Below are 14633 nucleotides of genomic sequence, written 5' to 3'. Positions count from 1 at the left end.
CCGTTTTTCTTATATGGAAACTATTTTCGGGTCCGATGCGAGTCAACTATGCTTGACTTAGTTGACTTTGATTTAATAAGGGGACAACTCCATAAAGTCTTAAATACTAATAATTAGTAACTTGTGGACAAAAATTATAGTTAAAGATTGAAAACCTAAATTGTCTTCTTCTTCTTCATCTTCTTCCTTCTTCTTAGTCTTATTCTTCTTTCTTCACTTCTACTAAAAGTAAACTGTAGTTTCTACCATTTTTTTTTATCAAACCCTAGATGGATGAAGAAGACAAAATCTCTTCTTAGTCTTATTCTTCTTTATTCCCTTCTACTAAAAGTAAACTGTAGTTTCTACCATTTTTTTATCAAACCCTAGATGGATGAAGAAGACAAAATCCCTCAATCTGCACCTGAAGAAATTTTTCCGGACGTTTCTATAATAGGCATTAATGACATTGATGGGGTAAAACAGAACATAACTTGCGACGAAAATCAGGCAAAATCGGACAATTTTCTAGATTTTCGTAGCAACTTAGCTTCTGTTATGCCGTATTTTCGGAGAAAACCGACAAAAATATTGCATAACAGAAGCTAAGTTGCGACGAAAATCTGGCAAGTTTTCTGATTATGCCAGATTTTCGTCGCAAGTGATGTTCTGTTATGCCATATTTTTGCACAACCCGAATTACCAGATTCATCTTCCTCTTCACCATCGTTTTCAGAGTCGAAACCAACAGATCCATCTTCGTCTTCCACATCTTCTCTAATTTTCTCTGCCATCAGTACCATCTTCTTCTTAATGGTTGGTTTTAGAGTTTTAGGGTTCTAACCTTTGTCTTTGGGGAGATTCTACAACAACCCCCTTGCCTTTGTTTGATGCCATAACCACCAATGCTTCTCCAAGGAGTTTCTCTCTCTAGAAATTTGGGTGATGATGAAGAACAAGTAATAGAAGAGATGAAGACTAAACTAACCTAGGGTTTATGGAGAAAGAGAGAGGTCATCAAATAATACATCTGATTCTAAGAGGACTTGAGTGAAAATAATAGAGAGTTGTCTCCTTAGAAACTGATGTCCATATAAAAATTTAATTTTTTTTGCGTTGTCTACATAAGATAGTTGTCCATATAAGAAAAACGAAACGGTTGTCCGCGTATTGGCCACCTGATACAACTGTTTGTGTCCTAAGGCACACCCAGCCCAGACCATTATAGTAACCCGTGTCCCCCACCGAACTTTCTCTCGTTCACCAGTTCACTTGTCCAAGAACCAACCCTTTTTGGCGCCATTAACGAAATTTGTAAAACTCATCAATGTATAATAAAATCTTTCAAAAGCCTCATGGATTTCCATTTGGGTTCTTCAAATTCTCTAATCTTCTCTCTTCCTCTTCGCATTTCCTATCGACCACTAAAAGCTTAACTTCTAATGATTCAAAGCTGGATTTTGTCATGAGAGAAGTTGAAGAACTCCAATCAATGAAACCCTTAGTAAACATAGATAGGGAAATAAAAGGAGAAGAAATTGAAAATGGAAATGGTTTATCAGAACCATCTTCAATTGAAAACAAGATTGATATTTCACATCCATGGCCAGAATGGGTTGATTTAATGGAACTACTCTTAAAGAAGGGTTATTTTGGAATTAGTGGGTACCCTTTTGATCTAAATGAAATGGGTAATAAAGGTTCCAATCTAATCAGAACTGCTTGTCTCAAATATGGTCGTGATAGGTTTGATCTCATAAGGTAATAAAATTGATGAACCATTTTTATGTCGTCAAGGTGTTTGAATATTTGTCTCGCTCAAGTTATTTCATATATTTTTAATTATTAGAATAACTTAGATTTCTTGGTTTAATTTGAATAGTTATTAGTCTGAACTTGGAATTTTAGTAGGAAGAATGGGAACTTGAATATGTGAAAGTACCAAATTGACAAACTTTGTGGTGCAATTAGGGTTGAAAAGATGAATTTTATTGGTATTGGTATATTTTTTCTAAGTTTGAAATCTGACTCTGAAGTTTGGATCGGCTCGAGTCAGACTACAAAATGTTTGTTTTTGTCTAGCTTGTGACGTATAACAAAGAGGAAGAAAGGCTAGTTGGAGGGATGATGCTAGGTTGACACGAATTCCTTTTCATTTACTAACATAGGATGAAATATTGAAATATTCAGGTTACTGACTTGCCTCGAGACGTACGCCTTGAATGTTTCTTATAACATTTATAAAGTCATTATACGGATCGTCAAATGTCTTTGGTTGGCAGGTATTTCTCTAGAAAGGACATTCGAGTGGTTCTGGAATGTGGATGCCCAAGCACAGACAGGAAAGTTGTGAACTCTGGGAAGCGTCTAAGAGCACATGTTGGAATTCACGAAGGAAATGTATGTATTTACTTTTCAACAATTTTATGCTCTGCTGAGAAGTATTTTCTTGATATAGGTTTAGACATAAATAATTGGGGGTCTACGTGGGCAGAGGGTACCCCCAATCGCCGAGAGATCAAACCAAACCATCAATGTTATTGACATCTAAGGAATCAAGCATAAGGAACTAGGAGGTCTCAGTAGGTAGAGGTTTAAACATAGGAATTAGGAGGTCAGTGAGTAGAAACACAAACACCCAATAACTGCGAGTAGTTCCTGAGACCCCGACTCTGTGTAATTCGATGTTTAACTCCGGTAGTCCATAGAAAATATTGACATCTGACAGTACTAAACATCTTAGTAGGTTTGCAGCTCATGTAGCTTGAGGGGCAGCTGCGAAAGGGCATACGTGAAAGCCCGTCCGGATGAGGGTGGGCGGACCTTGGATGTCATGAGGATCCTGCTAACGTATGGGCTCGATCCTGTTACTGGTTCGGTGGAAAACAAGGTTGCTCTTAACAAAAGGGTTAAAGATTCGGTTAGAAAGCTGCTTACTGAGATGGTCGAATTTAACATTAAGGAACTTGGAGCTGCTCCTCCCAGATCTATCCCTTCAAAACGCATTCCTTCTTCTGAGCACACAGTTTGGCCACAAACAGGACACATTGAAGTTGCAATGAAGCAAGGCGACTGGATTTGCCCCAAGTACTCTATTGCCTCAAAAACTAATAAGTCTTGAATTTATATCTATAATTGTTGATTATCTTAATCCCCTTTTGCCTTTAAACCCTACAGATGCAGCTTCATAAATTTTGCCAAAAATATCAAATGTTTGCGATGTGATGGATTTTTCCAAGAAAGATTGCGGAAATTCGGCGAGGATCAAGAACATCTTCCGTTGAAAAAGGGAGACTGGATATGTGGCACGTAAGTTCGTCCAACCTTCATTAATACTTTTCTAGTTCAGCGCCTTTCTAATTTAGCACCTTCCTGTACGTCAATTATTTCATTGTTTATTTATTGATCAAGTTGACAAACTTTTAGGGTATCAAATAACTGTATTCTAGAGTTGTATCCCATGGCCCATATAACCCTGCCTTGTTTTTCGCTGCTGACAGCCTTGTTGCAAACTAAGCAATTTCCTTGAAATGAAATGTCACTAATTAACATATTTTTTAACTTCCAACAGGTGCAATTTCCTCAACTTTGCCAAGAATACCAGATGCTTGCAATGTGAAGAAAAACCCTCGAAGCGTGTACTCAATCCAGGGGAGTGGGAATGTGAATCGTAAGTTTTCTAAACCAATTTGTTGATCATAATTGGTCCCAGGAATATATTGTTAACATTTAATGTTTCTTAATGAACTCCCAAACATTTTTTAGGTGCAACTATGTGAATTTCAAAAGAAACATGGTATGCTTGAAATGTGATTGGAAACGACCTAAAGCATCACATTACTCAGACACTTCTCAATCCCAAAATGAAGATAAAGGTTTACATCGAACTTACCCAATGAACTTTGTTAGAGATGAAGTTGACGATAGTGGGTTTTCTGTGAGACAAGAAAGACAAAGTCGAAAAACAGGTGCTGAAATGTGGAGCAATTTGGAGAATGACAGAGAAGAGGATCGTCTAATCCCATCTAACAGGTTTTCAGAGTTCGACGATTTCCCCATTTTAGGGGGTAAAAGTACCATTTCTCAGGACCCACAAGCAAGGGAAAAATGGAAGGAAGAGATGTCAAAGATCAGAAGAACTGTTTCATGGGAAAGACAGCATATTCCTGAAATTCCCAAGAAATTAGAATATTTAAAATTAGATGACGACGATGATGATGATGAAATGGCCGATTGGTTTGGACAAGGGAAGAGAACCTAAGAACAGAGAGTTGATGCTAGACCAAATTCAAGAATGATTTAATTTATGAATTCTTGCAAGATGTCTACTTTATGAATAATGGATGCCTCGGCCAAGGGAAGCTTGGAGGGCACAAGTCTCCTTAAAAAAAAATCAATTTATTGGTAGTGTCTGGCGAGGATGCTAGAGTATAATGAAGACCAAGTTCAGCCAATTGATTGATCATCAAACGACAAACAAACGATAGTCCTGCAGAAGAAACATCATCTCAGAGCTTAAAGCCTTCAAAATGGTAATTTACCAGTTTTAAAATGCATTGTTTGTTTTATCAAATTAGGGTTTCTACAGAGCTCTCATAATAATGAAATATTTAATAATGACATAAGTTCAATCTCAAATCATGTTTTGCCAATATAATCAACACATAACAGTACCCATTTATCAGTTATACATGATATATCATGCTGTTTAATTCATATACTGGTACATTTATTTCTTAGATGAAATGTATTATTCTTCACAACTTGAAGTAATCTATCATGGATTTCCCATCCAGCTCTTTGGACATAAATGTCTTTATGAGTTCTGTTAATGTGAACTGCTCGTAAAGAGCTGGTTTCTCCGACGATATTAGCTCTGGCGCTGGTCCATAGGCATCTTCTATTTTCCCTGGGATGAGGAAAACAGCAGTTGAGATTCGTGGTTCACGGTGAGGATTTGCTACAACTCGATGCTTAGCACTTTTGTATTCATCGTTCGATATCATCTGTAGAAACCCAAATAAAAATATCAGTTTGGTAATAAAACAAGGTTAGATGCTTCCTAAATTGTCAACATTTTAGATGTTAATTGTTTGGAATTAAGCGATGCAATTTTCAGACAGTTGAAGTTGGTTGTTTCTCTGCTCCCTTGGGGTTTTCAGCTGACTTATCAAATAGCAGCTGAAATTTGTTCTAGGATCTAATTTTCATTCCTTTTTGGTTTCTATTTTGTGAACAATTGGTTACTTTGGACTCATTAGTAGGGGAGAATCATGCCGAGTCGGGGACTATGGGTTTACTGCCTCATCAGATCGGGGCCTTGGTCTGGATGGACTCTAAAATTTTATGTCCATTAGGGTTACGAGCCAGACTCGGGCAGTAATTTCTAGAATCCAAGTGTTCAAAATTCATCCTAAGCCATCAAATTTTTCAGGTTTATCGAGTATCGGACGTTAGGAGCTTTTGTTTATCCTATCTAAAAATAGGGTCCTTTTACGTGCTTTTCAAGAGAAGGATGTCTTGACTACATGAACCATCATCAATGCTGAGCCCCAGTTGGGCGCTTGAGCTTAAGAGATTTTGAGTGAGTAGACATTAATAAGAGGATTATGTCGAGCAAATACTAATGGGTCATGCTTGAGCGGAATGTGGGAAAGCACCCAAACACAAGTTTGACTCGTTTTTTTTCATTGGATTGGTCGGGTTAGACTCGCCTTTTGAGTTTCGTGTGTCCTTGGACTCTAATAGAATCAGGTGTCCACAATGAATTCTAAATCTTTCAAAAAAAATTTGAAGTCTTTCGCCGTTCATTTTGAATTGTTCAGCGTGTCTCAAACCCTTAAACACTTACAAGTCATATGGGGTCAAACTCACCGGTTGACCCTTTACTAAATTACCTGAAGAAGGTCCCCAATATTGATAACAAGAGCACCATCCAATGGTTTAACATCTACCCAATCCTCACCATGCTTCACTTGCAACCCTCCGATCTGATCTTGCAACAACACTGTTAAAACCCCAGGATCAGTATGACCTTTAATTCCCACCGTCAGATCTGGTTCTGGACAATATGGATAATAATGTCCCACAATTATTCTTCCTTCCAAACAACTCATCTCTTTCAATTTCTCTCTCTTCAAACCCAACCCTTCACACAATAAACCCATCAATGTCTCGCCTAGTTTTTGAACATTTTGATCCCACTCCAATAATTCTCTCCTATAAATCTCTGGTATCAGATCGAAATTCTTGAATGTGGGATTTAACCTTAATTCAATTGTGTCCCTCCAGCTGGCAGCTTTTGATTGGAAGAGATCAAAGTTTGATGAGTAACTTACACCTCTAATAACATCTCTACTATAGTGCTGTGACTTGATCTCCGTCGGTTGTTCGTGAAAAGCTTTGATGGATGAGATCGTACGGTTGAGAACTTCTAATGGAATTTCGTGGTTGATTATTTGAAAAAATCCCCATGTACGAGAAGCTTCTTTGATCTGATTAATCACGATAGATCGACGGTCGGAATCGATGAAGGAGATATCGATGATTGGGATTTTGAGATCCGAGGGATTTCGGGTTGAAGAAGGGAGAGATTCGGGTGGGTGAACAAAGAAACGAGGAATAGATGTGATACCAGAGTCGATTAGACCTTTGACTCCGATTTTTGAGTCGTCGAATTCTTTGACTTCCTTTGTCCGATCGTAGTTCTCGGCGGTTGTTCGATCGCAGTTCTCGGCGGTTGTTCGATCGCAGTTCTCGGCGGTTGTCCGATCGTAGTTCTCGCCGGCACCCATAGTCATCTCTCTCTCAATATCTCTCACTCTATCTCTCTATATGCCTTACAAGACTATTAAAGGGATCACTAGTATTTTATTTGCTTCATAAAAAAAAAACTAGTATTTTATTTGTATATGTTGTTCTGCGAATCCACAATATTTTTTGTTTAACAAAAAGAAAATATAGTCAACTATCACGTGTAGATTAATTGAATGTTTCTCATACTAATATATTATTCTAATCGATAAATTAATTAGTTTTGATACTTTGTGTTTGTTTAATTATATAATTTGATTATAATATTAACAATTCCTCAAATTTGGGGAGATGAAACGTTTTCCTTCATAGTTGGAAGTGTATCTTCTATATTGGTTGGTCTATAGGATCTTGATTTTCGTTGGTCTTTAGGACATATAGGTTGCTCCGAATTACCGTAAGTTGACAACTAGTTTCATTGCAAGGCTATAATGGAACCAAATGATGAAGAATTCTTGGCTCAATTAGCTTCATTATCAACAGAAGAGCCAGAAATCCAAGTAATCCAGGGTACTCGAGAAGAAGTAGAGACGTTTGACTATAAACGTCACTGTGTCATCAAGGTTCTAACTTACAAGACAATATCACTGGATCTACTATACAAAAGACTCAAAGGTATTTGGAATCTACCCTTCCCATATGAGTTTAGTGATATAACTGCCAACACTTTTCTTGTTAAATTTGGCACTACTGGAGAGGTTGAGTATGTAACATCAAAAGCACCATGGATTATCAAAGATGACATTTTCTTGGTGGAACGATGCTGTCTGGAGAAGTCCCCACTAGAACATGATTTTGCGAAGGCATGGTTTACGGTTCAATTTCACGACTTGCCCTACCACTTGTTGAATGCAAAAACAATTAACTTGCTAGCACAAGGATTAGGGAATTATGTACAAGCAACACTAGCTGAAGCATCCAAATGGAAATCATATGGTCGGGCAAAAATCGAGGTATCTATTACACAACCCCTACCTCAATCGGTATACTTACAAATTGTTGGTGGTGCCACTAAGAAAGTATCATTAAGGTTCGAGAAGCTAGGTAGGTTTTGTATGTTCTGTGGATTTTTAGGTCATTCGATGGGTTTCTGTCAACGGAGGCTGAAACTGTTGGACTTATTGGAGGAAACTACTTCGACGACAAGAAAAGAGGCAATCACGATCAAGGCAAATGCGAAGTATCCGGAAGTGAGTTTAGTAGTTTGATTTTAGTCAAGTCTACTTCACTTCTTTAAAATGAGTGTCACACGCAGGTATTATCTCTTTTAGCAAAAGGATTAGCACCTAGAAGAACTAATAATAAGAAAATTCAGTAAGTTGAATGAAGTACAAATCAATCACTTTCAACCAAATTAGAAATCGATGGCTTATTCAATTTTAGCATTAGATTCCAAGTGTATTGTGAAAACTATATAAGCATTACAAGTTATTATACGAACTACACTTTAAAAGATATAATAATCTGCATACATCACAACGTAGAACTTTAACAATGTAAGATTATAATGCAGTGAAATAAAACTCAGTTTATTTCAAATGATGTCAAACACAATTAACAGTTAACATTGCACTCTATTAATCATTACGCTTTAATCTAATACTGCACTTTTCTGAAGCGCTTTGTTTTTCCGATATCCTTTGCCAATTTGCCTCACCTGACCTACAAATGATACACAGTTAAGACTTTATATATGAGAAGTGACTAAAACACTAAAATTCACAAAATAATAACTTTTCAATAAAAATTTCAAGCAAATGCAGGTTTTAGGCTCCCTATATGAGCGATAAACTTGTAATAAAAAGGATGAGAATGATATAGAACAAGAAAATCCAGACATACTCTAGACATACATCCTATTTAAATTTAGAAGTATTAAATTATGAAAGGCTAAAATATCTAACGAGTATGGTGGGCATCATTAAAACATGTGGATTAGTGAAGCTATTGGAAATAAAACTATTAAGGAACTATTTAAAATATATAGAATACTCAATATATTTTCAACAGTTAAGCAAAACCATAGTAAAATTATTTGAATCCAATCAACTATGTGAATGAATTGAAAAGTTCAGTCAAGCCATTTCAAACCATATTGAAATACGTAGTTACTTCTCGATTTGAGATATGTAGAGAAACATTTGGTCCTTATCAACTTGACATCTTCTATTCGGGAGTTTTGTCCACTACAAGGGATGATGGAAAGAAACACCCAACCATAAAATAAATAATTCACAAAGCCTAAGATAAAAATGATATAAAGGCATAAACATAATTGATAGAGTAGATAGTTGGTTACTACAACGTATATTTTATAAGATGAAGCAAGAAAGAAAATACACTTTTTGTGAAGTGTCCACAAAGGTTTCAGATGATTGAACCGTGTAATTTTCTGATTTCTCTTCAAGCAACATATTTTGCTTTAAGCTATAATTTTCCAAAGCCCCTATTATAATCTTAACAACAACCATTTACGGTTTCAAAAATATGAAAATTTAACTTCCAAAGATCATGAGTAAACACAAAGAGTAAACACAAAATATCTGAGTAGATACACTAAAAAAGATAAATTATTATTGCAATTGCCATTTGAAAATCATACTAACAATGTCACAATGAGTAGTAATATCGATCACACGGTTGAATTATTCCATAATACTCTTATTTCATCCCATTGAAAATCCATAAGTTTATTTTTCTAGTTCAATGTACTACTTATCTGAAGGGGGTGTCTTTTTCTGTTTTAAGGAAAGAAAAATCTTATCTACGGATCGTTGTATATATCATGTTATTAGAGATTCCGCGTAAAACCCAAGTGTTCCTTAACTTCATATTCATCTTATCATACATGTATATGTATTACAATAAAGAAGGATTTTCAATGGGAGATGTAAAAAAAATATCTCTCCCCGGCACATGTGCTATGTACTCTTGTTGCTTCTTACCATTAAACAAATTGCAGTTATCTCAACATTTCATAAAACACAAAGTAGTAAGACTGCACTTCGGATCTCTAAATCGATAACTCACACCCAAAAGAAGGAAAATATGAAACTGAACCACATAACACTTTCTAAGCAAGACGAAAGCATTTCAATTTCACCTTGACATTTAATCGAACACTTCTAAGCAAGAAAAAACCAAGAAGATGTACTTCCTAAACAAAGATTAAAGTTGTTTACTATTTGACAGTGAAACTGGTGACATAACAGGTAAGACATAAATAAGCCGAACGATGATATCAGCAACCATTAAAGGGCAGACTAAACAGAAATGTAAAAGAAGAAGAACAGTGGCAAGCTTGAAACTATAGTGCTGAGAATGGTTTACCTTAATAAAATATTTCACTCAGAATCTGTATTTGCATTTTCGTAGTCTTTCTTCATCTCAGGTATCCATCTACTGTGACAAAATGAGAACCGTTACTTTGAAGATGCTCATCACATACAAAAACATGTAAAATCCTGCAAAGAAGATAGTTGATTGAACCTCACATATGTGATACTTGAAATAAATCATTATAGTGAAAATACAAATTGACAAATCAGAGCCATTAACAAAAACATAAAAAAAAAACCCTAATACCATCAATGAGCAAGCAAATGGGATCTAATCAAATCATAAAGTAATCAATCTAGCTATAAGCCGATATTGGGTAAAAGATAGTAAGAAGGAATACCTGATGCAAGTCCACAAATTTAGAAAACCAAAAAACGTGATGCAAGAGTCAAAAAACCAAAAACCAAAACAATTATATTTAATTCTCAATTTCTAATGGGCATGAACCTGCACAATTAACCCTCATTAGATCATACTTTTCTCAATTTACTGCATCAAAAGACAACCGAAACCCTCATTACATCAAATAGAAACCCTAGTAATAAATTAACCCATTTTAAACTCGAAATACATTATTTTCACAGAGACAATTGAAGAATGGAAGTGAGAGAGTGATAAGGTTTAGTTGGAGAAAAGGCAAAGCATGGGATTTATAGAGGGCGACAGTAACTGACCTTCTCTCATTCATGATAAGAGTAATGATAAGAGTAATGGTAATGGTAATGGAGGAACTAAGGAGGGGGAAGAAAGAGAATTTAAGGAGAGGAAGAAAGGGAATTGAAGAAATGGAAACTGAATGACTTTTCCAGTCAAATAGGGGGAGAAGGTTGTACATTCAATCTGCACCGTTGAAACCCATCCACAACAAAAATTAGACCGGATTTTCTAACGAAAATAAATACCAATTAATGACAACCAGTCAAAAAGAAAATCCAACGTCTAAGATTTCATTTCATTTCTCAGTTAACGGTCGAGATTCAAGAGATGTCCTCTTGTTTACTTTGTGGGTCATTAAATTTCTTATTTTTAGGGTGGGTAATAGATCTAGTGGCCTAACAAAAAAAATAACGAACGACCGGATTTGTTTTTCGACTTGTCCCAGTCAGCAAAAAATTTTGCGTCTAACTAAAAAATAACAAACGACCGGATTTGTTTTTCGACTTGTCCCAGTCAACAAAAAATTTTGCGTTTTATATAATAGATATAATAGATTAACTTCTTCATACCCTAAGTAAGGAAACAATGAAAGTATTTATAGTAAAAATCTCAATCACAGGGGAGCTACCAGGTTGGTAGTGGAGGTGGAGCGCATTTAGAAGGTAAGGACTTTTGCTTTGGGCACCTCATGTTATTTATGTCCATTATTCAGCCAAATATCACCATTGAGTTACACCTCATGTTAACTTCTTCCTTAATTCTTAAGGAAACTTATGCGGGAAACCAAATAGGGCGTAGCATATTAAAATTTAAAGTGAAATGGGTTAATTCCGTTTTGGCCCCCATATTGTGACCAACTCACCGTTTTGGCCCCCAATTGTGTCCGGCAGTTCGTTTTGGCCCCAATTTCCTATTTGGCCCCACCATATTTTTGTAAGCTTCTCCATTATACCCTTATGGCAAATTCGTAATTTAAATGTGTTTTCTTTCTCTTTGTCCACCTCACCAAGCAATTTCCACGTCACATTTGTCCACATAAGATCGCCGGAATATGTCGCCGGAAAATGTCGCCGGCGACATCATTTCCGGCGACCACCATTTTTTTTTTTTTTTTTTTTTTTAACTTCTTCTTCTCCAACCATCTCCTTCTTCTTCTCCAACCATCTCCTTCCTTCTTCTTCTCTCTCTTTCTCCTTCTTCTTCTCTCTCTCCTTCTTCTTCTCTCTCTCTTCCCCTCTTCTCTCTCTCTCCCCCTCTTCTCTCTCTGTTAGGTTTCCGGCGAAGGGAAACCCTTCGCCGGAAACCGTCTGGATCTGGGGAAAACCCCAGATCCAGACACCTCTTCGTCTGGATTTTCCAGACGAAGAGGGGTTCCTCTTCGTCTGGAAAATCCAGACGAAGAGGGTTCCTCTTCGTCTGGAAAATCCAGACGAAGAGGGGTTCCTCTTCGTCTGGAAATTCCAGACGAAGAGGGGTTCCTCTTCGTCTGGAAATTCCAGACGAAGAGGGGTTCCTCTTCGTCTGGAAATTTCCAGACGAAGAGGTGTCTGGATCTGGGGTTTTCCCCAGATCCAGACGGTTTCCGGCGAAGGGTTTCCCTTCGCCGGAAACCTAACAGAGAGAGAAGAGGGGGAGAGAGAGAGAAGAGGGGAAGAGAGAGAGAAGAAGAAGGAGAGAGAGAAGAAGAAGGAGAAAGAGAGAGAAGAAGAAGGAAGGAGATGGTTGGAGAAGAAGAAGGAGATGGTTGGAGAAGAAGAAGTTAAAAAAAAAAAAAAAAAAAAAAATGGTGGTCGCCGGAAATGATGTCGCCGGCGACATTTTCCGGCGACATATTCCGGCGATCTTATGTGGACAAATGTGACGTGAAAATTGCTTGGTGAGGTGGACAAAGAGAAAGAAAACACATTTAAATTACGAATTTGCCATAAGGGTATAATGGAGAAGCTTACAAAAATATGGTGGGGCCAAATAGGAAATTGGGGCCAAAACGAACTGCCGGACACAATTGGGGGCCAAAACGGTGAGTTGGTCACAATATGGGGGCCAAAACGGAATTAACCCATAGATTTTAGTATGAGAAATTTTATAAGCAATGCCTTTATGTTAAAGGCAATATATTTTGAAACAATGACTTGGTTAATTGATTATGACACGATTTAGTTAAAGACAATGTTATTTTTGAGGGTTAGTTCATTAACCAGGCGAAAATTCGTTGACCGGCAATCTCCAACACGCAATGCTACCTCCTTCTTCTTATTCTTCTCCTTCCTTCTTCACCGACAAAAAGTCGTCGCCGACAACCACCAATCGGCGACTTTAACTCGAAAAAGAAAAAAATTATTTCTCTTCTTCCTTCTTCTTCTTATAGAGAGTTAATGGATCACCCAAACAGCACTAATCCAGCATCAATTGTTTGTCGTAACACTAGCCTAATAGGGTTCGGGAGCTAATGGATCACTCAAACAATATTAACCCAGCATCAATTGTGTAGGCTAACACTTACCTAATAGGATTCGGCCTTCAAAACCAACCAAAAGTTGCTTTTTGATTCAAGCAATAAATATAACTAACTAATACATTATTAACAAAATCATCATCTTCACAATACCATAAACCTAAATAATATAATCTTAGAAGAACAAAACAAGAACTTACATTGATGCCCTAAATTCCAAACGGAAACCTTAAAATTTCCTCTTTTTCCTTCCATGAGAGCAAAAAAGAGTTCAATTCATTGTTCCTATAATCGGCTCCCTGTTGCGAGACAATAGTTGGAGAAGGCGAGCGGCAAAAGCAGGAGAGAGAGAGAGAGAAAGAGAAAGAGGGAGAGAGAGAGAGAGAGGGGGGAGAGAGAGAGATTAACACTTTGATATGAGCTTGAAAGAGAGAAGGTGATAAGGGTTGTTGTTAAAGAGAAATTTTGTAAGAAAGAAAGAGATAAACAAGATGGGAGTTTGAAGAGGGGGTTTAGAAGAAGACGATAAAGAAAACAAAATTTAGAAAAAAAAAAGTTTGAATGTTGCCGGCCGACGACTTAAATGTTGGAGAAGAAAATGGACATTGACTTCAAGACCACATTGCCCCTAACCATTTGTGAGCTTGCCTTTAGCGAGATTGCCTTTAACAATTTTGGAAATTGTCTACAAAATCTCCCTTTTGGTATTAATTATAAATTAAAGTAGAAGCTACCAAAATGTCAATGAAAGTCTCTCATTTTTTTTGTTGACAAATTTGACTCTCTTTTACACTAGAACCCACCAAAATGTCAATGGAAGTCCAAGTCTATCTAAGTCCATGGATTTGCGAATGCCCGCTGACATTAGCAGACTTTGAAACTTTCGTGATTGAATGTCACTGACAATCACGGGCTCTAAAATGTTTGTGATTGAATGCCGCTGACAATCATAGACTTTGAAATGTCTGTTATTGAGTGCCGCATACATCCGCGGACTTTGAAATGTCATCCAAAGTCATCATTAACTACCCCCCTCTTAGGCGAAGACTTTGGGATGTGTGTTACAAGATATCTCAATCAATAAAATTGGTAAGAGGAAAGAGCTCAAAGCGAAAATATGTCTAGTTGGTACGAAAAGTTGTGAATTACATGTTAAAAGTTAAAATAAACATTAGAAAGTGTCTTTAGATAAGAAGATCAAATTACAATGTTATTTTAGTTTTAACTAAACATGTACATATTGGAATCTAGACAAATTAGTGTGGTGAATTGAAAATAACTTGCAGGCAAGACCATCTCATTACATATCAAAACATTAGATGAAAGTGAGGTCATGACGACACTTAAAGCCGTATGTTGAAACATGACAAACAACTAACAAAGAGTAGAG

The 14633-nt window shown here is 36.8% G+C and overlaps 3 protein-coding genes and 1 long non-coding RNA gene across 5 annotated transcripts; 2 read left to right on the top strand and 2 right to left on the bottom strand.

Annotated features, from left to right (window-relative positions):
• Positions 1-1179: 1179 nt before the first annotated feature.
• On the top strand, positions 1180-4695 carry LOC147563687 (uncharacterized). Of its 2 annotated transcripts, XR_015225019.1 has the most exons (7): positions 1197-1740; positions 2262-2379; positions 2726-3066; positions 3157-3288; positions 3551-3649; positions 3745-4349; positions 4419-4695. XR_015225019.1 is itself a non-coding variant. In XM_086639688.1 (6 exons), exons 1-6 carry the CDS (start codon positions 1307-1309, stop codon positions 4238-4240), a joined length of 1620 nt encoding a protein of 539 aa, XP_086495814.1. In that variant the 5' UTR covers positions 1180-1306; the 3' UTR covers positions 4241-4695. The 2 variants fall into 2 exon arrangements, 1 of the variants encoding a protein (XP_086495814.1); XM_086639688.1 differs by having other exon boundaries at positions 1180-1740; positions 3745-4695.
• LOC147563686 (1-aminocyclopropane-1-carboxylate oxidase homolog 4-like) lies at positions 4606-6910 on the bottom strand. Its single transcript, XM_086639700.1, has 2 exons — positions 5877-6910; positions 4606-4985 (listed from the first exon to the last, which is right to left on the bottom strand). Exons 1-2 carry the CDS (start codon positions 6777-6779, stop codon positions 4737-4739), a joined length of 1152 nt encoding a protein of 383 aa, XP_086495826.1. The 5' UTR covers positions 6780-6910; the 3' UTR covers positions 4606-4736.
• A 313-nt stretch (positions 6911-7223) lies between these two features.
• Positions 7224-8000, top strand: LOC147563685 (uncharacterized). Its single transcript, XM_086657445.1, has one exon. It carries the CDS (start codon positions 7224-7226, stop codon positions 7998-8000), a length of 777 nt encoding a protein of 258 aa, XP_086513571.1.
• Positions 8001-8146: 146 nt separating this feature from the next.
• Positions 8147-10938, bottom strand: LOC147563684 (uncharacterized). The gene is made up of 3 exons (XR_015225030.1): positions 10806-10938; positions 10123-10256; positions 8147-8454 (listed from the first exon to the last, which is right to left on the bottom strand). It is a non-coding gene; the product is annotated as an uncharacterized LOC147563684 (long non-coding RNA).
• Between the last annotated feature and the right edge of the window lie 3695 nt (positions 10939-14633).

The sequence above is a fragment of the Eschscholzia californica genome, unplaced genomic scaffold, assembly GCF_041429995.1.
Source record: "Eschscholzia californica isolate CP2 unplaced genomic scaffold, dmEscCali1.0.p SCAF_1, whole genome shotgun sequence".
Classification (NCBI taxonomy): domain Eukaryota; kingdom Viridiplantae; phylum Streptophyta; class Magnoliopsida; order Ranunculales; family Papaveraceae; genus Eschscholzia; species Eschscholzia californica.
Note: the sequence above shows the minus strand (reverse complement) of the source record. Positions and strands in the feature narration are given on the sequence as shown.